This window comes from Chelonia mydas, chromosome 3, assembly GCF_015237465.2.
Source record: "Chelonia mydas isolate rCheMyd1 chromosome 3, rCheMyd1.pri.v2, whole genome shotgun sequence".
Lineage (NCBI taxonomy): Eukaryota > Metazoa > Chordata > Testudines > Cheloniidae > Chelonia > Chelonia mydas.
Genome location: NC_057851.1, coordinates 170,473,344 through 170,497,742, shown reverse-complemented (window position 1 = coordinate 170,497,742; position 24,399 = coordinate 170,473,344). Strand labels below are relative to the sequence as shown.

At 43.3% G+C, this 24,399-nt stretch overlaps 2 protein-coding genes across 2 annotated transcripts in view; one reads left to right on the top strand and one right to left on the bottom strand.

The window, feature by feature from the left end:
- The window catches only part of TMEM247 (transmembrane protein 247), a 29,106-nt gene extending 16,162 nt beyond the window's left edge, over positions 1-12,944 (bottom strand). Inside the window, exons 1-2 of the mRNA XM_037895853.2 lie at positions 12,882-12,944; positions 3,824-7,551 (exon numbers count right to left, since the gene is read on the bottom strand). The gene's annotated coding sequence lies outside the window, so the exon portion shown is untranslated. The remainder of the gene's footprint in view (positions 1-3,823; positions 7,552-12,881) is intronic.
- The window catches only part of LOC114020170, a 47,796-nt gene extending 25,910 nt beyond the window's left edge, over positions 1-21,886 (top strand). Inside the window, exons 2-4 of the mRNA XM_043543792.1 lie at positions 18,749-18,982; positions 19,490-19,825; positions 21,406-21,886. Coding sequence (XP_043399727.1) covers positions 18,749-18,982; positions 19,490-19,825; positions 21,406-21,615 — 780 coding nt within the window. The 3' untranslated portion in view covers positions 21,616-21,886. The remainder of the gene's footprint in view (positions 1-18,748; positions 18,983-19,489; positions 19,826-21,405) is intronic.
- The last annotated feature ends 2,513 nt before the right edge of the window (positions 21,887-24,399 follow it).

Genomic DNA, 24,399 nt, shown 5'->3' with positions numbered 1-24,399 from the left:
ATATCTCTGTAAAACCAAATGATGCGGGTATGTGGTATTTCACTAGTTTGTTCAGAACAAGAGAAACTGTAAAAGGGCTAGTGGTGCCTGAACCACACGTTAACAACGTTGTGCCGGTAGTGATAAAGCAGGATTTTAAGAAACTTCCATTAGTAAATTTCATGCATTCATTCAAAAAGGTTATGCTGCTCCAGTTAAATTTGCATAGAGTTCAATTTGAATGTTTACCATATGTGATCCCATTAGTGTCAGGGTGGGATGAGTGGATAAGAGGTGTGATACCTGGACCATCCACCCCGAAGATCCACAAGCGAGATACAGTAGCAACTATTTTAGGAGGAGTAGGGATTGGGTTGGGAGTCTTAAACTCAATTGACGAGCAGGTCCTGGCCAATAAAATAGGTGCAATAGGAAAGGATATGGCTTCCTTACTCAGCCCATGTACAACATCTCTTAACCAACTAAGTATAACTGAATATAAAATTGCTGATGTATTGCCCACATGCTGTTAGTGTAAGAACAGGACCATCTTGGTATTACAGTGCACTAGGAACAATACAGGCTAAAATTTCTATGGCACTTGCATGCATGCAGGCCCTAGCATGGGTGTAGCTAAAAATATAATCAGGGATGGACTTAATTGAATAATTCCTGTCGAGCTCAGAAATGTTCTATGGAAAAATGCAACAAATGCTTTTGAACAGCACCATCAATCCTGGTGGAAGTTAGTACATTTTTCCTACAGCCACAAAATGGAAACCATTACCTCCTATGGCTTGACTATAACTGAAGGAAATATGGGTTTATCCATTGGTATCTATGGGTCTAAACCTCAATAATTCAGTTCCTAAGGAGCTCAGTAAGTGAGTATACGAGCAAAATGGCTTGTATAGTAGTGTAAATTTACAATCATGCATGGAAGAGACAGGAATAGGTTATGCTTGTAATTCAGGGGTAATTGAAGATTCTTATATTTTGTTTACATCATAATGAGGGTAAGTGCCACTACCAGTGTGATAAATGAAGGGTGTAGGTAGCTCCCTTTTATGGACACCCAGCCAGCCAATTGGCTATAAAATTCCTCTTAGTAGCTGTTCTCTGCCTGCCTTACCTGTAGAGTTAAAAAGTCCAGGTAAAAGGAAGGGAGTGGGCACCTGACCAAAAGAGTCAATGCGAAGGCTAGAACGTTTTAAAATTGGGGGAGAAAAGCTTTCCCTTTTGGTGGTGCTGTTGTTTTCTGGGAAAGAGGAGAACAGGGAGCAGTTGTGCTGTGAGAAGCTGAAGGCCAGATATGAAAAATCAGATCATATCTAGAGCTACTTATTTAACAACCCAGATATGTAAGTAGATTAGGAATGCTTAGAAAGACGCGGTTAGGTTTATTTCTGTTTATTTCTTATTGGCTTGTGGACTCCTCTGTGCTAATCCCCAATGCTTTTTGTTTTGCTTGTAACATTTAAGCTGGACCTCAAGAAGGTTATTCTTCATGTTTAATTTTTGTAAGTGGGTTTTTTTTTTAAATCTAGCAAAAGCCTAAGTTCCAGATGTATTTTCTTTCTTTTTGTTTTTAATAAAATTTATCTTTTTTTAAGAACAGAATTGGATTTTTGGTGTCCTAAGAGGTTTGTGCATATGTTGTTTAATTAGCTGGGGCAACAGCTAATTTCCTTTGTTCCCTTCCTGTGGGATACCCTCAAGCCCTTTCACCTCCCTCTCTGGGGAAGAGCTGAGAAAGAAATTACCAAGTGCGCCTTTCTGGGTGCTAAGGGGTTTTGCATTTGGGTGGTGGCAGCATCTACCCATCCAAGGTCAGAGAGAAGCTGTAACCTTGGGAGTTTAATACAAACCTGGAGTGGCCAGTATTAATTTTTAGAATCCTTGTGGGCCCCCACCGTCTGCACTCAAAGTGTCGGAGTGGGGAATCAGCCTTGACAACCAGTCTAAATCAATGATGTAAATCAATATGCCTTAGTGTTAGTAAATGTAAAGTGTATATGTCTACGCAGTTCATATAAAAGTTTTGTTGTTAATTATTACACCATACCTCATAATCCATATGTCAATTTATGTTTGTGTTCAGTGTTTTATGTGGCTGTGATGTTAATTTTACACAAAATCATGGAAGATTAGGGTTGGAAGAGACCTCAGAAGGTCATCTAGTCCAACCCCCTGCTCAAAGCAGGACCAACACCAGCTAAATCATCCCAGCCAGGGCTTTGGCAAGCCGAGCCTTAAAAACCTCTAAGGATGGAGATTCCACCACCTCCCTAGGTAACCCATTCCAGGGCTTCACCACCCTCCTAGTGAAAGTGTTTCCTAATATCAAACCTAGATCACCCCCACTGCAACTTGAGACGATTGCTTCTTGTTCTATCATCTGCCACCACTGAAAACAGCCCAGCACCAGGTAGTTGAAGGCTGCTATCAAATCCCCCCTCACCCTTCTCCTCTGCTGAAGAAATAAGCCCAGTTCCCTCAGCCTCTCCTCATAAGTCATGTGTCCCATCCCCCTAATCATTTTCGTTGCCCTCTGCTGGACTCTCTCTCCAGTTTGTCCACTCCTTTCTGAAGTGGGGAGGTCCAGAATTGGATGCAATTCTCTCGATGTGGCCTCACCAGTGCTGAATAGAGGGGAATAACCACTTCCCTCGAGCTGCTGGTAATGCTCCTACTAATGCAGCCCAATATACTGCTAGCCTTCTTAGTAACAAGGGCTCATATCCAGCTTCTTGTCCACTGTAATCCCCAGGTCCTTTTCTGCAGAACTGCCGCTTAGCCAGTCGGTCGCCAGCCTGTAGCAGTGCATGGGATTCTTCCGTCCTAAGTGCAGGACTCTGCACTTGTCCTTGTTGAACCTCATCAGATTTCTTTTGGCCCAATCCTCCAATTTGTCTAGGTCACTCTGGATCCTGTCCCTCCCTCCAGCGTATCTAGCTCTCCCCGCAGCTTAGTGGCATGAGATAAGTGTACAAACTATTAAAACCCATTATTTGTTATACAAACATATTGAACCAGTTCATTTGGGTGTAAATATATCTGCTCTTAAAACAAATGGTGCATCACCCACATTTAGAACAGCATCTAAAACAGTTACAAAGGGAAGGAAAGGAGGTAGTGGGAACGGTCCACCATTCCTCCCAACAGATACAAAGAATCTTAAAAAGAACCTGGGAGGAAACTGTCTCTTCCCATTGGTGGGAAAAATCTGTTTAGTAACAACACAAACTATAGCATTGCATGGGAAATGTTGTTACATCTCGTAATTATAATAATTCAAGCTGTAATTAATATATATTTAGAATCTTTAACTTTCTGGGTTAAAAGAAAAGTAAGAGAGACTAGTTACACTAACTATAGATTAATTTGATTTTTTTAAGGCAGTGTAACTATGACCTGGGTTAAGTTTACATATGTGGCAAAGGTTAAGTGTGACAGTAAAGAACACTGAAGTGATTCCTACCATCAAGGAGGGGAATTGTTGGGGCTTTTAGCCATTTTTCGGGTTTGTTTATTTTTTGATTGTTGATTTATCTTTCACTCTCCATCTTAGTCCACCTGCTTGTTACCAAGGTTGGTGCTCCTTTTTAGGTGTCTGTTTTTCTGATTGGTTAAAGTTTAAGCCTAATCTACCTCGCCATAGTAAAAGCAGGAAGGGGTCATCTGACTCCCAGTTATTCTGCCTAGTGACAGAGTCTATTTAAGGGGGCTACACGTTCTGTCAAGGGCTATCCACTCAGGAGGCAGCCCTTGTTCGGTTCAGCCTGTGTCTGTGCTTGGTTGTGTGATGGAGGAAGAGGAACATCATCAAAACACCTGTGCTTACCTGGTTGTCTGTTGTCGAGAAAGATCTCCTGTTCCATCTCAAGTTCCTGATTCCAGTAGCTGTCCTCAAGGTCTTGACCTGAGTTACTTGAGAAGCAAGACAGACGAGAGCATTGTGAGCCCTCTACACCTGAGCTGTCACTCCTAGAGAGTGAATAACGTTGACATTTTATTTGTGTTGTGTCCATATTGGTTAGGGGTTGGGTCTGGGCTTCAAGCCAGCTGTACTTATAAAACCACCAAGCTGTTTTATGCTTTATTGTACTTCTCTCTCTATTTTGTTATGTACCCTCTTAATAAACCCTCCTGCATGTTTTCAGCGTTTAAAATGACTAAGTTTCATTTGACTGTGACTAATAGGTGATAGACCCTACAGGGGAATCTATCCTTTTAGGGAGGTGGGGTCCTTAAATCAATTCCACCAGTCTCTTCTGGTAACAGAAGGATGGATGTGTGCAAGGACTATACACACAATGGGTTGTGCACTGTAGTACAAAGGTATTGTATATTACATAAACTATTGTCCCTTAAATAACCCCTTGCCCTGTATTTTTTTTATACTGTTACCCTTTAGGCTGTTATGCTCTGGCTCTTGTCTAGAACTTGGCCCATACATGAAGTTTTCTAGGCAACAGGAGATAAAATCACAGCATGGAGTGGACATTTTAAATACTGTGTTAATACAGTGGAAAATATATACCAAAAAGAGGGAAAAAATCAGTGTGAAGGCAATGTGGATCATCTACACAGTGTGTCTTGGACCACTTCAGCACCTTATTTTCAACCAAAATCTATATTTTCATTACAGAAGTAATATACATGTAGTGAGAGAGATCACCACCTACTCTGAGGAGCTTGCAGCCTAAATAGAAAAGGCAGCCTAAGGGTGGTAGAAAGGAAGTAGTATCCCCATTTTACAGATGTGGAACTGATGTACATAGAGATGAAGTGACTATTTTTTACCTAAACAAAACATCTCCATTTCCAATTAAAAAAAAAGTATTGTTTTTTTTATGATTGGCTTAAAGCACAGATACACACGCATATGCTTAACTTGTAGTGCCACTCTGAGTGACTTGTCCAAAGTGACACAGGAAGTCTGTAGCTGGGAATTGAACCCAGCTCTACAGACCCATGCCTTACCCCCAGGTCAATTACATATATTGTGTGGATATTTTTCCAAAAAGTCTTCAAAGTCCTACAGAGATCTCCAGTCCAAAGGCTCTCGAATGCGCAAATTTCAAGCACCTCATTGCTTTCTTTCATGTTGCATTTAAGTGTGTGATAAACTTTTTATCAAAACCTACAGAACCACCACCTTCTCCTCCTCCAAATGCCAAAATATTCTCTTCACGGTTGTATGAACATTCTTAAAAGCTAGTTTCATATCAGGAACACAGCTGAGTCAGCTTAATTGCTGGTGTTGCTGCATTGTCTGTAGTGGTCTTACGCACCAGAGGTGAATTTTGACTCTGTGAATTCAAATATGTAAATGACCTAAATAGTTGAGTCAGATCTGGCAATATTTTAAAGGTTGGACTTTTTTTAACTGTTCACTTTGGGGAAAATACCATTTTATAGCCTTTCTAACAACCCCAAAGAAACACTATTAACCTAGATAAAAAGTGAATGTGTATTACTGAGATTATACCACAGCTAAACCAACGCAAGCCTTTAAAAAAAAATTAAATGCTGAGGGATAGAAAAAAATCCAGGGCATCTATAAATGGGACTCATTTTACAAATGATTTATGAAGTAATTCTGCTGCTCAGGAGCCCTGAGGAAGGACTTGGAATGAATTGAACTGAATGAGCTGGAAATGCGATTTCCCTATATTCTAGCAAAGGCAAAAGTTCGTACATGAATTCCTCCCCTTGTACTCTTTCCCAGTAGCAAGCTTAGCTACTTGGGCCAGGCCATGGAGCCTGGATTTGCCTTTAAGTGCAGAGCTTGGACCAGGTTGTTTATTCAGTCGTTACTTAGGGGTTGCATTAAGACCAATCTCTGAACAGTAAGGACCAAATTATGTCACCCTCAGTCAGTGTTGGTCCCAGGATGTTAGACAAAATGGATGAGGTAAAAATCTTTTACCAACAGAAGTTGGTCCAAAAAAACAGGTAAGCTTTCAAGCTCACACAGAACTCTTCTTCAGGTCCTCTTTCTTGGGAAAGAGTGGCACACCCCAGATAGGAACAAGTCAATCCACTCACTGAGCAAACACCAAGAGTAAATGACCACATAGTTCTGCCAAGGAAGTGAGAATAAATGGACAAAGACACATTCAAAAGTGATTTAGTACATGTCACTTTATAAGTGTAAGTGAAAGTGCCAGAATTCTGCTGAATATGTTAATGGGAGAACATGAAATTGAACAATGATATTCAGCTGCAATATTCAAAAGAGGGAGTAAGTTAAGCTTGCACAAGTTAGATCATTGCTAGGTAAAAATGCTAGGTGTAGCAAGGGTGGGATAACAAAGATGAGGAGCTGTGAAAGTGTGGATACATCCGCATCTGTATTAGCTGTAGTGAATGTGCTGTTGCTTTAGGAACATTATTTCTTATTTTTGTAAGCCAAGAAAATTTTCTTGAAAATGAAACAGAGCACAATGGCAAAGCAAAACAAGTAGTGATTTATAACAAAATAGAAAATTGGCTCCCTCCCTGTGTAAACAACATGCTTAAAGATGAAGCAGTATAGAAACAAGGGTTACTGGTTCTGGGGCTGGAGTTGGTTGTGGAGTCCTTGGTCAAACTATGGAAACAGGAAGAGAGATGCATGATCAGGTTCTGTCTTTACAGTTTTTCATCTGCCATATTTTGCCACCACTGTGAGCTTATGCTTGATGGCCTCATGCTTGTATACAGTGTTGGCAACTCTCACTGTTTTAGTCTTATGATATTTGGGGGGTGGGCGGGGTGGTCTTTTTTCTTAAAGCCCCAGCTCCTGGTGTTGTGTGATCATGATCAAGTGAGAATCTCTGCCTCATTTTAAAAAAAAAAAATTCTAGCCCACAGGATGGCAAAGTATAGCTGGAAAACATGAATCTCCAGTAAGTATAAATAGCGTGCTAGCTCAATGATTGCACATGTGGTCATGCTAGCTCTCCCGAGCAGGGACATCACACCCCTAGCTCATTGTGTCGACAAAGCCTTTTACGGATAGATCCCAGACTGATGCCCCTGGGTTGGGGATGTGTGTGAAGTGAGCATACTTAGTTCACCTGATGAATGGTGGGCAGGAGGCAGAGTTTGTGAACGTCCCAACCTTACAGCTAAAGGCACTGCATGTATACCGCAGCTGTTGTACTGTTGTCTACACTGATACACACCATGTGGCCTGGGCTGGCCTCAGCGGCAGGCAATCAGGGCAGTCAAGCAGGGCACCAACTTCCAGGGGGTCCCAAATCAGAATCTGGGGAGGCACAATTTTGCCAATCCACCGTTTTTGTTAGTTTGGGTTTTTTTCGCTTGGCTGTTTGGCTTGGGGGTGGGGGGAGTATGGCAGGAGTGCTGGCGAAAACATTTTCTGCCAGGGCAAAACACCTAGGGCTGGCCCTGGATGTGACAAAAAAACAGAGAGAGTCTATAATCAGACATAGTTTCTAAAGCCATGTGTGCACTTGCCTGAACTGGGACCTCTCCTCCCACTCGTGGTTCCCAGAGAAGGTTGTTTGGTAGTGGGGTAGGATCTCCCATGGGCTGTCCCAGTTCAGCTGCAGAACCTCCCTGCAGACCAACAAATCAGTATTTGATGTGTGTGTAAAATGGAATTTTTGACATTTGCCCACCTCCCAGTTAGTGTCACAAACGTTTGTGACTGTGCATAGAAGGTATATACTGTGCCCTGTGACCTAATAGAGAGATTCTCGTTGTGTCACCTTAGACTGTTGAGGATCCAGCCCAAGCATTTCCATGGCCATTCATGACCCCAGCAAGCGCTTGCTAACCCAGTTGTTAGTAAGCCAGGTTTTGCTTACCCATGCTGTGCATCCACCAATACTAGACCCCTGTTCACCTTTGTATAGGAATGATGGCCACAAGAAGATTATTTCAGAGTGATATAGCATCCTCCTCCTTGCAGATCCTCCCATTCCTGCCCCCCCCACCTCCATTGTCTTTGCTGTTTTGGGGTATAAAGTGACTTGATATATGTGCAAGGTGCAGCTCCACTCCTGAATGGTACTGGTATCCTCTCAGGCAATACATACAAGATGAAGACAGAGCCTCCCTCATCTCAGGAGGCTGCCTGTGGTACCAAGACTGTCTCAGTTTAGTTCATCTATATGTGGCTTTTCGCTTTTCTCTAAGTCTTCAATTTGTAGCTTTCCTCAGTATCCTCAATAGTTCCCAGTCCCCAGAGCTCCACCACAGAGCCTGGACCTGCGGATATTAACCTGGTGTCTTTTTTAGGGGCCATTTTCATTTTCTCCTATACCCCAACTCTCTTCCTTTACTCAGTCCAGGCCTCCCCCTTACTTTCTCACTCCGTACCCTTCTCCCACACTGATCATCATGAACACTTCCATGACTTCCCTCTTGGTATGCCAAATCTTTTACAAGTCCTTCCTTAAAACCGCCTTCTTCCATATACCTGTCAACTTTAACTCATCAGACTAAGAAGCATTGCTATACTTCCATTGTATTTTGCTGTGCTTTCAGCACATTTTGGATCAAATTCAGCCCTAGCATAAGTGGGTGAAACTCCATTCACTAGGATGGAGCTGTGCCAGGGCCAGGTTGGTCCTTTAAATCCAAAATGAATAATCAGATCTCTATCTAGATTGTAATATCCTTGGGAAAGTAACTGTTTTCATCTACATAGGGCCAAATACATCTGGATATGAAAACCTGGTCAAAAAAGAGAAAGTGTGTTCCATAAAAAACATTCTACAGAAATGAAAAATGTAATTTGTTTTAAATCACAAAAGACATTATTTTTTTTAAAAAATTGAAAACTGAATTTTTTTGGTTTAGGTAAAATATTTTCCTTTTTTATTGGAACGTAGAATATTTCAAACAAGACCATTTTTGTTGTAGTTTTCTCAGAAAATGTTTGACCAGCTCTAGTGTTCAACAAGTAAGAAATAACAATTCTAACAACTAAGGAGGGGGTAACTAGACTAAAATTTGGAATTGTGTGATCATAGTGTAAGGAGTTCTATATTGTGGTGATTATTACACACACGCTCTTTACAGTTGTCACTCCATCCCTAGTCCCAGAATGGGTAGGGAAATAAGACCAGGTATCCAAACAATCGTCATTGCCAGGCCTATGAAGACACAGCCCTGTATATAGGTCTGCTTGATAGAAGAGTGTGTGGTTCTTGAATGATGCCTCTCTCTTCAGGACCATCGCCTATCTTCCCCTTTACCCAAGAGACAGTCTTTAAGAAGCTGAAGCTTCTTGTCCTCCCTTTCCCAACATATGAGATGGGCTCCCTGCGTGGGGATATGGCAAACGCTAATTTTAACAATAGACGCATTTGGAAAGACTGATATCTCGAGTATTCCAGACCATGTGAGCTTTTGCAAGGTTGCTCTTACATTCTTACAGGTTTTGCTATTAAGGTTGCCCTTACGTTATCTATAAAGACATATAACTGGAGTTACAATATCCTTGAGCCAGGGCATAACAACTATCCCGAACATCAGGCTCTGTCATTGACCAACATCAAGGGAAATCTCCTTCCCATCTGCGGACTTTCACTTCTCTGAAAAGGACATGACTACATATCCCAACAGTGGGGTGATGTGTCCTTTTCCTCAATGTCTGAGGGCAGTTGGAAAGTGGTCCCTTAGGGTCCAGCTGCAAGAAGAACTACCCCTGTGACAATCCTCCCAAAGGACACCCCCAACTCTCAGACAAGGTCTTTCATAGTGAAACTTGCTTTGAATGCCAGCTGTGGCTTTAAGTCTAAATCAAGAGCTAGTGCCTCAGGCCTGGAATAATAAACTTTGAATCGAAACCTGTTAAACTCCTGATTTAACTGAACACATGGTATGTTAAGGAGTACTTGTGGCACCTTAGAGACTAACCAATTTATTTGAGCATAAGCTTTCGTGAGCTACAGCTCACTGCATCCGATGAAGTGAGCTGTAGCTCACGAAAGCTTATGCTCAAATAAATTGGTTAGTCTCTAAGGTGCCACAAGTCCTCCTTTTCTTTTTGCGAATACAGACTAACACGGCTGTTACTCTGAAACATGGTATGTTATTTGTTATAGGGGCCAGCATCATTAGTAGCCGGTTGTCCACACACAGTGTCATTCTGTGCTCAGAGCCCAATTCTATGAAACCTGGAACCCCAATATAAAAACATATCCTCCTTGAAGTCAAAACAGGCCCCATTCCACTTTAAATGTGTTCACTCCCCTCTTACACACTGCTTAGCCAAACTATAAATATTTAGATCTTTCTCTATAAGTCAGCCCCTCAATACTGCCATTTTTAACGTTCTTCTCTGAGCCCTTTCCAGTTTGCCACTATCTTTGCTATTTTATTAATTTGTTTAGATCTATTGTCAAAAATTACTCTGGGTGTTTGCACAAAAATTAAAACACAAGTCTATATAACAATAAAATACTTGAAATATACAAAAAAACCTGCACCTACCACTTAGACATTCAATCACATAACTACTGTTAAGAATCAGAAACAGCACAGCGCAAATACTAACAAACCCCTCCCATGTTTTTCAACCATCCTTCAAAAGACCCCCTTTCTCAAGTGGGTGAAATCCTGGCCTCTATGGAAGTCAATGGGAAATCTCCATTAACTTCAACAAATGGCCATATTTATTTACAAATTATTACACAGGTTTCATTTTTTTTAACAGTATTTAGATGGAAAATACAAACTCACCCTAGTTCCCCTGACGCAGTGGTTCCCAAACTTTAACAGCCTGCAAACCCCTTTCACTAAATTGTGAAATCTCATGAACCCCCTCCTAAAAATGAATATTTCCAGGGATTTAAGTTTAAATTTCCTCCACACTCTGTGGGGCTCCTGCTGTTGGACCCCGTTGACCGTCCCGGTCAACTGAGCTCCACTGAGCTCAGGCTGCAGGTCCCGCTGACTGCCGAGCCTCGGGCTGCCAGCCGCAACTACCTGGCCCCACTCTCCCTGGGGCTTGGGCTGCCAGCCCCATGCAGAGCGCTGGGGTTCGGGCAGCCAGCTACCCCGCTGACGGGGGCAGGACTGGGGCTGCCAGCCCCAACTGCCCGGCTCCGCTCTCCCTGGGGCTCGGGCTGCCGGCCCCATGCGGAGTGCTGGGGTTTGGGCTGCCGGCCCCACCACTGATGGGGGCAGGGCTCAGGCTGCCAGGCCCAACTGCCCTGCCCCGCTCTCCCTGGGGCTCTGGCTGCCAGCCCTGCAACTGAATCCCACCTGCTGCCTCCAAGGCCCGGGGTCCTCTGGCCGCCATTAGTGACATTTTTCTGGCGAACCCCTTGTAACATTCTGCGAACCCCAAGGGGTTCGCAAACCCCAGTTTGGGAACCACTGCCCTGAGGTAATTTACAATTTAACATCCGGCAGCTAAAGAAAAGTGAAGATTAACTGTAACATTTACCTAGAAGACTTAGGCACAAGGCCAGAGAGAGAAATGAAGCTACACAGCACTGGATTCACAAACCTCCCACTCGCTCCCGGAGAAAACTCAAACACCAGCTGCACAATTCAAACCCTAAACCAGACAACGATGTCATGAGATTCCACATTCCTGTCTGCACATTCTCCCAGCTACTCTGATCGCCAATATTCTCTGTTGCTAAAGGCCCTGCCCTGGCTTGTCTGCTTATCTCTCAGCCTTGTCATGTTGTATGGACAGAAAGCATTAGAGCAGGACAGAACATTTTGATGGGGGACATGTCTATTGTTCTGTGAAATGTTGATAGTAAATGCACAAGTCAATCATGCCACCTGTGTGCAGGAGGCAGAGTGCCGGAACGCCATTAATCTGAACAATAAAGGGGTATAAGCGATGGTCACATAAACACCACCCTATACCAGAAACCTACTGACCGCTATTCCTACCTATATGCCTCCAGCTTTCATCCAGACCACACCACACGATCCATTGTCTACAGCCAAGCTCTACGATACAACCGCATTTGCTCCAACCCCTCAGACAGAGACAAACACCTACAAGATCTCTATCAAACACTCTTACAACTACAATACCCACCGGCTGAAGTGAAGAAACAGATTGACAGAGCCAGAAGAGTACCCAGAAGTCGCCTACTACAGGACAGGCCCAACAAAGAAAATAACAGAACGCCACTAGCCATCACATTCAGCCCCCAACTAAAACCTCTCCAACGCATTATCAAGGATCTACAACCTATCCTGAAGGACGACCCAACACTCTCACAGATCCTGGGAGACAGGCCAGTCCTTGCCTACAGACAGCCCCCCAACCTGAAGCAAATACTCACCAGCAACCACACACCACACAACAGAACCACTAACCCAGGAACCTATCCTTGCAACAAAGCCCGTTGCCAACTGTGCCCACATATCTATTGAGGGGACACCATCATAGGGCCTAATCACATCAGCCACACTATCAGAGGCTCGTTCACCTGCACATCTACCAATGTGATATATGCCATCATGTGCCAGCAATGCCCCTCTGCCATGTACATTGGGCAAACTGGACAGTCTCTACATAAAAGAATAAATGGACACAAATCAGATGTCAAGAATTGTAACATTCAAAAACCAGTCGGAGAACACTTCAATCTCTCTGTCACTCGATTACAGACCTAACAGTGGCAATACTTCAACAAAAAAACTTCAAAAACAGACTCCAACGAGAGACTGCTGAATTGGAATTAATTTGCAAACTGGATACAATTAACTTAGGCTTGAATAGAGACTGGGAGTGGATGGGTCATTACACAAAGTAAAACTATTTCCCCATGTTTCTCCCCACCCCCCACCCCCCACTGTTCCTCAGACATTCTTGTCAACTGCTGGAAATGGCCCACCTTGATTATCACTACAAAAGGTTCCCCCCTCACCCCCCACTTTCCTGCTGGTAATAGCTCACTTACCTGATCACTCTGGTTACAGTGCGTATGGTAACACCCATTGTTTCATGTTCTCTATGTATATAAATCGCCCCACTGTATTTTCCACTGAATGCATCTGATGAAGTGAGCTGTAGCTCACGAAAGCTTATGCTCAAATAAATTTGTTGGTCTTTAAGGTGCCACAATTCCTCCTTTTCTTTTTAATAAAGGGGAAGTATTCCATGCACAATGCCTCAGGAGCTCCCAGGCACACCTGGGGACCATGCTCACTGCTACATGCTCTCAGAGGGTACAGCATACACTCCCTGAGAAATACTGGGAGATAGATAAAATAGGGTTGCCAAGAAACAACAGGATATTACTCATGTCTAAACAGAGTGAGAGAGCTGGACTGTGCTAAGCACACGTGTGGGTGCGTAAAGCAGCAGCTGGGACATTAAGCAACATAGTCAGCATGTGGGAAAGAGCCTTCCTTTGGCAACCCCTGCACTTGAGTGGGCTGTAATTGTGCTCTACTCAGCACAGGGGCCACTTCCTGCTTGCGCTTCCTGTGTCAAAAGCCATCCCAAAGAGGAAAGGAGGGTGCAGAGCCATTACCCTGCCTCCAATCTGTAGCCTGCTGGCAGAGTTGGATGACCACATAGGGAATCCACACATGGTACCCCTTCCCAAGGGGCAGGGCTCTGGACATACTCCTGCTGGGTGGCGCAGCTGTGCACTTCTCCAGAGGGGGTCATACCTAAAAGTCAAAATGGGGCCCTAATTTTCCCCCTGCTCTGGCTCAGCATCCATGATTACCCCTTATTCCAGTTAACTTACACCAAATCACACCTCTTGGAACCCTTAGCACATGCTCACACTCCTTCATTACCAACGTCCTCTCTAAATTTGGCCTTCAACATGGACCCCAGTGCAAGATGCACAAGGCTGCCTAGAGAAAACATGTTCAACTCTAAACTGTGTTTCAGCATCTATTAAAAGACATTCTTTGTAATCAAACGCGAAACCACAAAACCCCCAAACAGCAGTGTAAGCAGTTCTCCTGAATATTATATGCCATGGCTTGCACTTGCTGCTGTGGAGAAAAACTATAGCAAAGAAAAGGAGTACTTGTGGCACCTTAGAGACTAAACAATTTATTTGAGCATAAGCTTTCGTGAGCTACAGCTCACTTCATCGGATGCATAAAGTGGAAAGTACAGTGAGGAGATTTTATATATACACAGACCATGAAAAAATATACATTGTAAGGAGAGTGATCACTTAAGATGAGCTATTACCAGCAGGAGAGTGGGGTGGGGGGAGAGAAAACCTTGTGAAGTGATAATCAAGGTGGGCCATTTCTAGCACATTTCCAGGAGTTAACAAGAACGTCTGAGGAACATGGGGGGGGGGGGAGGGGTGGAGGAATAAACAAGGGGAAATAGTTTCACTTAGTATAATGACTCAACCACTCCCAGTCTCTATTCAAGCCTAAGTTAAACCTCTCCAACGCATTATCAAGGATCTACAACCTATCCTGAAGGACAACCCATCACTCTCACAAATCTTGGGAGACAGGCCAGTCCTTGCCTACAGACAGCCCCCCAACCTGAAGCAAATACTCACCAGCAACCATACACCACACAACAGAACCACTAACTCAGGAACCTATCCTTGCAACAAAGCCCGTTGCCAACTGTGCCCACATATCTATTCAGAGGACACCATCATAGGGTCTAATCACATCAGCCACACTATCAGAGGCTCGTTCACCTGCACATCTACCAATGTGATATATGCCATCATGTGCCAGCAATGCCCCTCTGCCATGTACGTTGGGCAAACTGGACAGTCTCTACGTAAAAGAATAAATGGACACAAATCAGATGTCAAGAATTATAACATTCATAAACCAGTCGGAGAACACTTCAATCTCTATGGTCATAGAATCATAGAATCATAGAATATCAGGGTTGGAAGGGATCTCAGGAGGTCATCTAGTCCAAGCCCCTGCTCAAAGCAGGACCAATCCCCAATTAAATCATCCCAGCCAGGGCTTTGTCAAGCCTGACCTTAAAAACTTCTAAGGAAGGAGATTCTACCACCTCCCTAGGTAACGCATTCCAGTGTTTCACCACCCTCCTAGCGAAAAAGTTTTTCCTAATATCCAACCTAAACCTCCCCCACTGCAACTTGAGACCATTACTCCTTGTCCTGTCATCTTCTACCACTGAGAATAGTCTAGAACCATCCTCTTTGGAACCACCTCTCAGGTAGTTGAAAGCAGCTATCAAATCCCCCCCCATTCTTCTCTTCTGCAGACTAAACAATCCCAGTTCCCTCAGCCTCTCCTCATAACTCATGTGTTCCAGACCCCTAATCATTTTTGTTGCCCTTTGCTGGACTCTCTCCAATTTCTCCACATCCTTCTTGTAGTGTGGGGCGCAAAACTGGACACAGTACTCCAGATGAGGCCTCACCAATGTTGAATAGAGGGGAACGATCACGTCCCTCGATCTGCTGGCTATGCCCCTACTTATACATCCCAAAATGCCATTGGCCTTCTTGGCAACAAGGGCACACTGTTGACTCATATCCAGCTTCTCATCCACTGTCACCCCTAGGTCCTTTTCCGCAGAACTGCTGCCTAGCCATTCGGTCCTGGTCACTCGATTTCTGATCTCAAAGTGAGTATCCTTCAACAAAAAAACTTCGAAAACAGACTCCAACGAGAGACTGCTGAATTGGAATTAATTTGCAAACTGGATACAATTAACTTAGGCTTGAATAGAGACTGGGAGTGGTTGAATCATTATACTAAGTGAAACTATTTCCCCTTGTTTATTCCTCCGCCCCTCCCCCCCCCACTGTTCCTCAGACGTTCTTGTTAACTCCTGGAAATGTGCTGAAAATGGCCCACCTTGATTATCACTTCAAAAGGTTTTCTCTCCCCCCACCCCACTCTCCTGCTGGTAATAGCTCATCTTAAGTGATCACTCTCCTTACAATGTATATTTTTTCATGGTCTGTGTATATATAAAATCTCCTCACTGTACTTTCCACTTTATGCATCCGATGAAGTGAGCTGTAGCTCACGAAAGCTTATGCTCAAATAAATTGTTTAGTCTCTAAGGTGCCACAAGTACTCCTTTTCTTTTTGCGAATACCGACTAACACGGCTGCTACTCTGAAACCTGTCATATAGCAAAGAAGGAAGTGAAAGAAAGCATCATCTTGGAATCTGTGTCAGTAATTTCAGAGCAATGACAGCATCACAGAGTGTAGCTGCCTGCTAACTGCTAACCTCAGTTCTGCAGGCCAACTGACAGCAGGCAAGGAGAAAAGCAAAGCAAAAGAGATGACTAGATGAAGGAAATAGCAGCCTCCACTTTTGGGGGTGGAAGGAAGTGGCTTTACCTTCCTCTCTGGTTTGAATTTGGAAGCCAATATAGAAAAAATAAACCAAGGACAAGGCCCTGTGAGGTGCTGACCACCATCCAGGTCCCTCTGAAAACATTGGGAGTTGAGGCTGCTCAGCACCTTACTTGCTCTGGCCACAAAAGTTTGAGGGAGGGAGGTTGCAGTTTGGCAAGTAGCAGATGAGAGGTTTATTACATGTGTATCACTGTAATGCCTGCTGAGCAAACAGCATCCCATGCCTCCTATCTGCCAATGCAATCATTCAGCAAAAACATACATACAATATTAAATGGATTTCTCCCTAATGCACCACAGCACTTGGTCCCTGAGCAGGGATGTCAAGTCCTTTTATGGCTCTTCCATAAGATTTATATGAAGATCCTTTCAGGAGGACATCTTGAGAATTGGAGTAAATGTATGGCACTGCTATTTCTCCAGTAGCCATCAGGGATGCAAGAAACTTAACTGGAAAAAGCACAATGGGTGCCACACATCTCTGTTCCACCATTGCGGTGGTGCTGGAACTAGGGGTGCTACTGCACCCCCTGGCTTGAAGTAGTAATAACAAACACCTAATACATGGTTTTCATGGTTTTCATCATGAGCACCCCCGCTGTAAAAATTGCTCCAGGGCTCCTGCACTACTGTCTCAGAAGGCACACGCTACTTCCATAAACCTTCTGGGGCTCCCTATTTCTCCACTTGCACAGCTTCGGAGTATACAAATACCTAGTGCTGGTGCACCTGCCAAAGTAATAAGATCTTCAGAAAAAGCACTTAAAAACAGTGTTGAAAATTCTCATTCAAAGCTAAAAATGGGATTCTATCCACTCATGTATCAGGGTGGGTGTAGCAGCCTGGGATTTGAAAATCCAGACATAAACTGACACTACACTGGATAATTGATATATCAGGGATGGTCTCAATAATTTAATGTCTTTCTCATCTATAGCTTCTACGATCCTGCTCTCCACACATCACGTACCCATGAGACACACTCACATTGCCTTGGTATAAATGACTACACAAGGTACTGGGCTATGAAGAATCAAGCCCACTGTTTATTTCCTTGACACATACGTGACAAATACCATGATGACAGGTGCCTTATAAATGCTAATAATAATACATAGGCCAAATTTGGAGGCTCATACTCCTTTTGCCCATGCCCCAGTACACACAGAACACAAATCGTGTTTTATCTGAAGTACTTCTAAGCCCCCCATCACTATAGTAGCTGAGCACCTCCCACTCTGTTAAGGTATTTATGTTCACAGCATGCCTGTGAAGTACCATCATCCCTATTTTATAGATGGGAAACAAAGGCATCGAGAGACTAAGTGACTTGTGCAAGGTTACACAGGAAAGTCTGTAGCAGAGCAGAGATTGAACCTGGGTTTCCCAAGACCCAGGCTGATGCCCTAACCAATGGACCTTTTCTTGCTCTCCAAACCTAAAGATTTATATCAGTGATAATCGTGAGGATGTGGGAGGACAGGTATTGTGACAGTTCAGACACTTAGCAACAGCGAGCACGTAATATGTTGTGGCAACAGAATGATTATGATGTCAGCAGGGTGTGGCATGTCATGACATCACTGTGGCAGTTTGGAAAAGTAACTTGGTTTGGGTTTTAATGGTGTGGGTCTGTCGGAGCAGCTGGGGTTGAATTTTCTGCATGGGGGACTTGTGAAACAGGCTGCTGTGTATGTCTCTAATGTTTCGTCTAGTCTCCTCCACCACTTTTGTGCCTGAATCAACTATGGTAATTCTTCAGTTTTCCTTACCTTCTTCATCAGCTTTAGGCAATCACGTAGCTCAGGAGCATTGGCGAATGTGTTTTGTTTCCTGTTTAAATCTTCTCTTATAAAGATGACTTTTGTGACTCATGCCTCCTTTATAAAATGTCTAAATAAATACTGTGTAGCTTGGGATAAGAGACAGATTGCACTTTTATTTTAGAAAAGTCAATTGAAAGGATGCTTTGGACCCTGACTAGTGGCAGATTGCATCTTGCAAGCACTGGTCTGTGTTTGGGGCCGTGGGGGGCTGCTTCATTCTGTGGGGTCTCCACAATGGATTGTACCTCCAGAAAAGAGAAGCTATCCTTCCCAGAGCTCCAGGGAGTGTGTTGTGCTATGCCATATGATGATGCAGCATACCTCCTTCCGGGCCCCAGCCAAATCTATTGGTTGGTGTAGAAAAGGATGGTGTCATATTTCCACCTCATCCCTGCATACTGTTTGGGGTCAGATTTTTAAAGGTATTTGGGTGCTTAAAGATGCAGATAGGTGCCTAGTGGGATTTTCAGAATTGTCTAGGTGCCTAATTCTCAGTGGTTTCAATGGGAGTTAGGCACCATGTGTCTTCCACTAGGCATCTATCTGCATTTGCAGGTGCTTAAATATCTTTCAAAATCTGTCCCTTGGCTTCTTAGGTGTTACGTGCTTACAAGTACATCTATGCTTTTTCCCAATCTGTGCCAGGACACCCCCAGAGATACCTTGACATCATCAGATGTCTCCCATGTTGAGACAGAGTCTCTGCATGTTAAAGACCAGGAGACACAAGCTGATTTGGAGCGGCTCAGCAACCTGGAGGGGTCGGAGTATTCAGACCAAGCTGGTATAGCATTAAAGGAGATGCAGACAGGGTTTGAATTTACTGTGCAGATAGCTGAGTATAAAGATAACAAGAAGCAGCAGCAGCATGAGAAGATGGTAAGTGGAAGTGAAAATTCAGCCAGAGGTAAGATCATGGTGTATAATGGGAGATGTCATCCAGCCAGGGAACTCAGCCCCTGAAGGAGAGTGGGAGCATGGGAGATCTGAGGCACCTCTCTCATGAGGCAGCAGCTTGGATGGACACAGATTAATATTGAACTGATATTTTGATTTGGTTCAATGAATCAGGATGTTCTGATTTGGGTCAATCTGACCTCAACAAAATAGTTCATTTAGATTTTCCTATAGAAAAATTTTGATTTTGCAGAAATTGTATTTTCTGTTGGAAAAAAAAAATCAACAGAAAATTCCCAACCAACTCTATAAAATACCTTTTCAAAGGAAACTGGTGGATATTATAGGATATTATATTATAGTCAATATGTGAATATTTAATTGCCCAAAGTTTTAGGTACATGAGACCAAATCTGTCCCATCAAAGCCTGATTAGGTCTCTTATATCAGCTTAAATATGAATTGATACCTACTCCCAATTTGTACCAGGATGCTTCCAGAGGTACCCCAACATCATCATACTTCCCAGATGATATGACAGAGGGCTTGGATGGTAAGAGGCAAGCAGTCCATCTGGAGAACAGGGCAAAGAGAGAAGCTGATGCTTTGCAGCCAGAAGGATTCAACAGCATGGGTGAGATCAGCAATTTGGAGGAGTTGGAACAGCCATGCGGCAGGCGCATCACAGCCACTGATCTCGAGCTGGAGAAGATGAGGTGGGATTCTGCACTAACCAGGCTGAAACACAAACAGGAAGACAATGAAAAGCAACGGCAACATGAGAAGACTATGGAGCAGCTACGTCAACAGGCAACACCCAGATCAGTAAGTGGGGATGGGAAAAAAGCGCTGGGAATGAAAGGGAGGGAAACTATTTCCACACTTCCATAAAGCCTCATTCCTTTGAGTATTCAAGAACATTTTCATTCTGCTTTTACATTAGACCTGAGAATGTGATCCCTGCAGCTCACACTGTTGCTCACAGAGAAGTCAAGATATTGACTCCCATAAGAACCATCCCCTAAGTCTGTGATAAAATTAAAAAGAGCTGTTAAAGTAATTTTAACTTGCAAATTAAGTTTATTGGGTAAAGTTCAATGGGCTTAAGAAAAACATAGAAGGAATGTTTTCAAAATGATGAATACACCAGAGTAATGGATCTTACGGATGGTTCTACTGATTAACTCATGGCCAGCTTTAGGGACAGCTGACTGGGGTGCCAGTTTCTGGAGGGCACCAAATCAACATGAGGGGCATGTTACATGGCTCAGCCCTTGTTTAAGTGTTTGTGTTACTCAGCCACGAAGGGGGGCACTGAAAATGTTTGCCTCCCTGGGCAGCAAAACGTTGAGGGCCTGCCTTGGTTTACCTGCCTCTATAATGGAAGAGGTCAAAGAGGACTTATTGCTAGAGTAGTTTCTGAGAGATTTCCTGAGGCACAGTTAGATGACCAAGCCACAAGTATATCAGAGCAAACAGTTGTGAAGGCAGGTAGAGATCTGGTCACCAAGGCCATAAAAATTTGGAAGATGGGCCAGATTTTGCAACCCCTTGCTCACAGAAGTAGCCCTGTTGAAATCACATAGTCAAGGGTTTGTAGGATTTGGTCCATTGTTACCAGATGTCCAGTCTAAAGGAGATAATTTTTTGACAGAGGCAGAAAGGTTTAGAAGATGTGCCTCTTGCAAATCTCAGTTGAGGGGGTTTCACTGATCACTGTTGCTGTCTCTGGAGCTATTTCTCCTCTCACTTTCAACGGTTGGTTACTGGTGTGAGTAAGAGAAGTATCAGGCTGTCTATTCCTATGTTGTCTATGGTAAGATGTATATGTATCTTTAGCGTTTCTTGCAGGCTTTGTGCTGTTAGCACAAGATAGATAGAAGTGTTTGCATTATTATCTATTATTTGTATGGCAGTAGAGCTTAGGAGCCTCAGTTAGGATGGAGGACCACACTTGGCAAGGTGCTGTACAAACCCAGAGATTTTAAAGTTACCGGTAACATCTTCTATGTGTATAGTTTGGCAACAAGTACAGCAGGAGGGATGTGATCTCACTTACACTGGTGTTAAGCAACAGTAACACTAATGGAATTACCAGTATAAATGAGATCAGAATCAGGCCCAGGGTATATTGGCCTCTTTCAGGCTCAGTCAAAGAAAGAAACTGCCAATTCCTATATTAACATAAGGCCTAACCATTCCCATATAAGGGTTGTGTAAGTACATATGATTGAGCTTTTGGTTATTGAAAAATGAATTAATATGTGACTATGAGCTCACACAGAGCATGGGCTACATCCAGTACAGACCAAAAGGACTGGGTGTGCTGAGCAACAGGATCTGTACAAAGTAGTGTGCAGAATGCAGTCTTGCAATGTCATGCATCTCTCTTCCTTTTTCCACAGTTTGGCCAAGGACTCTATGACCTACTTCGGCCCCAGAACCAGTACACCTTGTTTCTATACTGCTTCATCTTTATACACCTCATTTACACAGTGAGGGAGCTGGCTTTCTATTTTGTTATAAAACACTACTTGTTTTGCTTTGCCGTTGTGCTCTATTTCATTTTCAAGAAGATTTTCCAGGATTACAAAAATAAGAAAAAATGTTGCTAAAGCAACAGCACATTTGCTACAGCTGAAACAGATGCTGATCTGTCCTGACTTTTTCCCCACTTTTCCTGCTCCCCATCTCCATTATCCCACCGGCGCTTCACCTAGCATTTCCACTATCATTATATACACAATGCTCTAACTTGTGCAAGTTTAACTTACTCCTTTTGAATATTGTAGCTGAATATCATTGTTCAATTACATGTTCTTCCATTAACATATTCAGCATAATTCTGTCACATTCACCTATACTAATAAAGATACATGTAATAGAAATCGCTTTGGAATGTGTCTTTGTCCATTTATTCTCACCTCCCTGGAGGAAGATAGCGGCTTGGCTATGAACATTGTTTCTGTGCGGCTGTGTGGAAGGGGGCCCACGTGGTTATTTACTCTTGGTGTTTTCTCAGTGAGAGGGTTTACTTGTTCCTAGCTGGGATGTGCCACGCCCTTTAGTTCCACACCATTTCTTTTGAGGATGGGTGGCTCATTTTCACTAACAAGCACTCACATTTGTTGCAGCCAAGTTCTGGTGACTGCTGAGATCGCTATAGACTCAGGACCCATAAAGGAAGATTTAGGAGATAATACTTCTGACCTTTCTGTTGGCGCTAAGTCTAGTCAGAATTTCGCTATGTCCCTTTTACAATACCTTTGTCATGTGACATAAGGGTCCTACCACCGGGTGTGGAAAGGTGAGAAGTTGTTTACCCTATGAAACGTCCGGTGAGGAGCTAGTACAATCTCATTCACAAACTCACAAAGTTAGAATTAGAGCATTATTCAGCCACATGTCTCCATAAGCTTTGTTGTATGTACTCAAATCATTCTAGCATTTGTGTCCCTGTTTTTCCTGCGAGGTCTGCATATTACATTGTGTACATGATGGGGAAACAACTTAATGAGCATTTTTGGATACCTCAATCCCAACACCTAAAGAGCTGTTCAAGTCAAAGTTTTAGGGGATGATATGGGTGTAATTCAAACATATTCCTGAGTGTGCTTCTGATATGCTTGATCCTGGACAGGATGATATTCAGTGTGTATTCAAATGGCATTCTGTTTCCATACAGAACCCGTGCTATGCATGGCAACTAGAGCAAGCCCCTTGAACCATGTCCCTGGACATAAGTCTATCTCAGACCCAGGTCTAGCTATTGGATACACACTGACCCACCACAGAAAGAGTGCAGATCTCCAAAGTCATCCCACAGCCAAATCTACAGCTCTATATTTTCAAAATAGTGGCAGATCACAAATAGGATCCTCTAGCTTGCATGTGTGCAGAGATCTGCAGTAAATTGAATGATCCATGGCATGATCTTCCTGAGAGGAGGCTTGACATGGTAAGTAAGCTGAGGCTGTCTGACACAACCAACATATGTGAGTTCAGGTAACTAGTCCAAATAAAATAAGGGCCAAAGGTTTTATTGCAGCTAGATTTCCTCTTTTCCAAGGTTAGATGACAGTTGGCTCACTCCATACAAGAGACTTTAGGATACCCACCTGCCATACTTTGTGGTTCCTCTGTAATGCAGCAATTAGCCATAGTTGAATTCAGCCACACTGTATCTGGAATCCTTGGCAGCATGGGGAGGCTGCTGACTAAGATAGCTGTTCTGGTTGACAAGTGCCATCTCTGATGTTGGCCAGGGAGAGCCATATTTACTCCAGTGCAATTCTAGTTTACAACTCTAACTGAGATTTTGCAGAAAGTCAAGCAGCTGGGATATCACTTGTGTAAAATCCAATCAGCCTGAGAACCCTTTAGATTACAGATATTTCTATCAGCATCAGTGTGGAGACACCAAATCAAGTCCACTAGAAGACCCATATATAGGGGTTCCCCTCTGTAGTTCTGTAATGCCACCGTGTTTCCAATGTGAACTTCCTAACAGCTTTCTGCATATCTGTGATAGCTTAGGAGTTGATTGGATGTTTGTACATATTTTTAAAATAGGTTGGACTGACAGAGGAATTTGAATGGCTGTTGATAATTAAACTGTGTTATTAAGCCAGAAGTGAAGAGATTAAAAATTATTAGTGCAAACACAAATGTAAACACTTTATAAGTGTAATTACCTGTCTCCAATAACCTGGGATGGTGGTGGCTAAAAGTGCCATGGAGCTGAAAGGGGGAAAATGAGGATTTTAGTGGGATGTGTCCCATTGACAGGTGAGACATACATTCCATGCAACACGAGAGACGTAGTACTTAGGAGGACAGGTAGCACAAGAGTCAAAGGACCTTGGCAACAGAGCTGAGTTACTGTATCAACAGGGAGATGGTGACTATGGTATCATGACATCAGTGAAATTGTTTCTACAGTTCGTTTGGTTTGGGTTTGAACTTTCTGTGGATGGAAGAGTGGGATCCTTGTGAAATGGAAACTATTGTTTGAGAAACCAACTTCACAAAGTTTTTTTCTTTCTCTGTGCCTAAATCTTGTGTGACAAGAGTGATATTAACTTTCCTCCATAGGCTTTATTCTGTAAGTTATCTGAGGCTTCAGACGACTGTCATAAATGGGCTTTTGGGAGCAGGAATAGACATCAATGGGGGAGATTTCAGTAAGTGGGAAGATCCGGGGCAGCCAAACAAGGGTCCCCTGGGACCAGATGATATTGAGTGGGAAGAGATGCAGCTAAAGGTCAAGTTAACTAGGCTGACCTACCCCAATGAAAAATAAAGAGAGTGGCAGCATAAGAAGATGGAGCTGATGTGTCAGCAGGACCCATTCAGAGAGGTAAGTGGAGCTAGGCTGCCTGTTACTCCTTTGTGTCAGA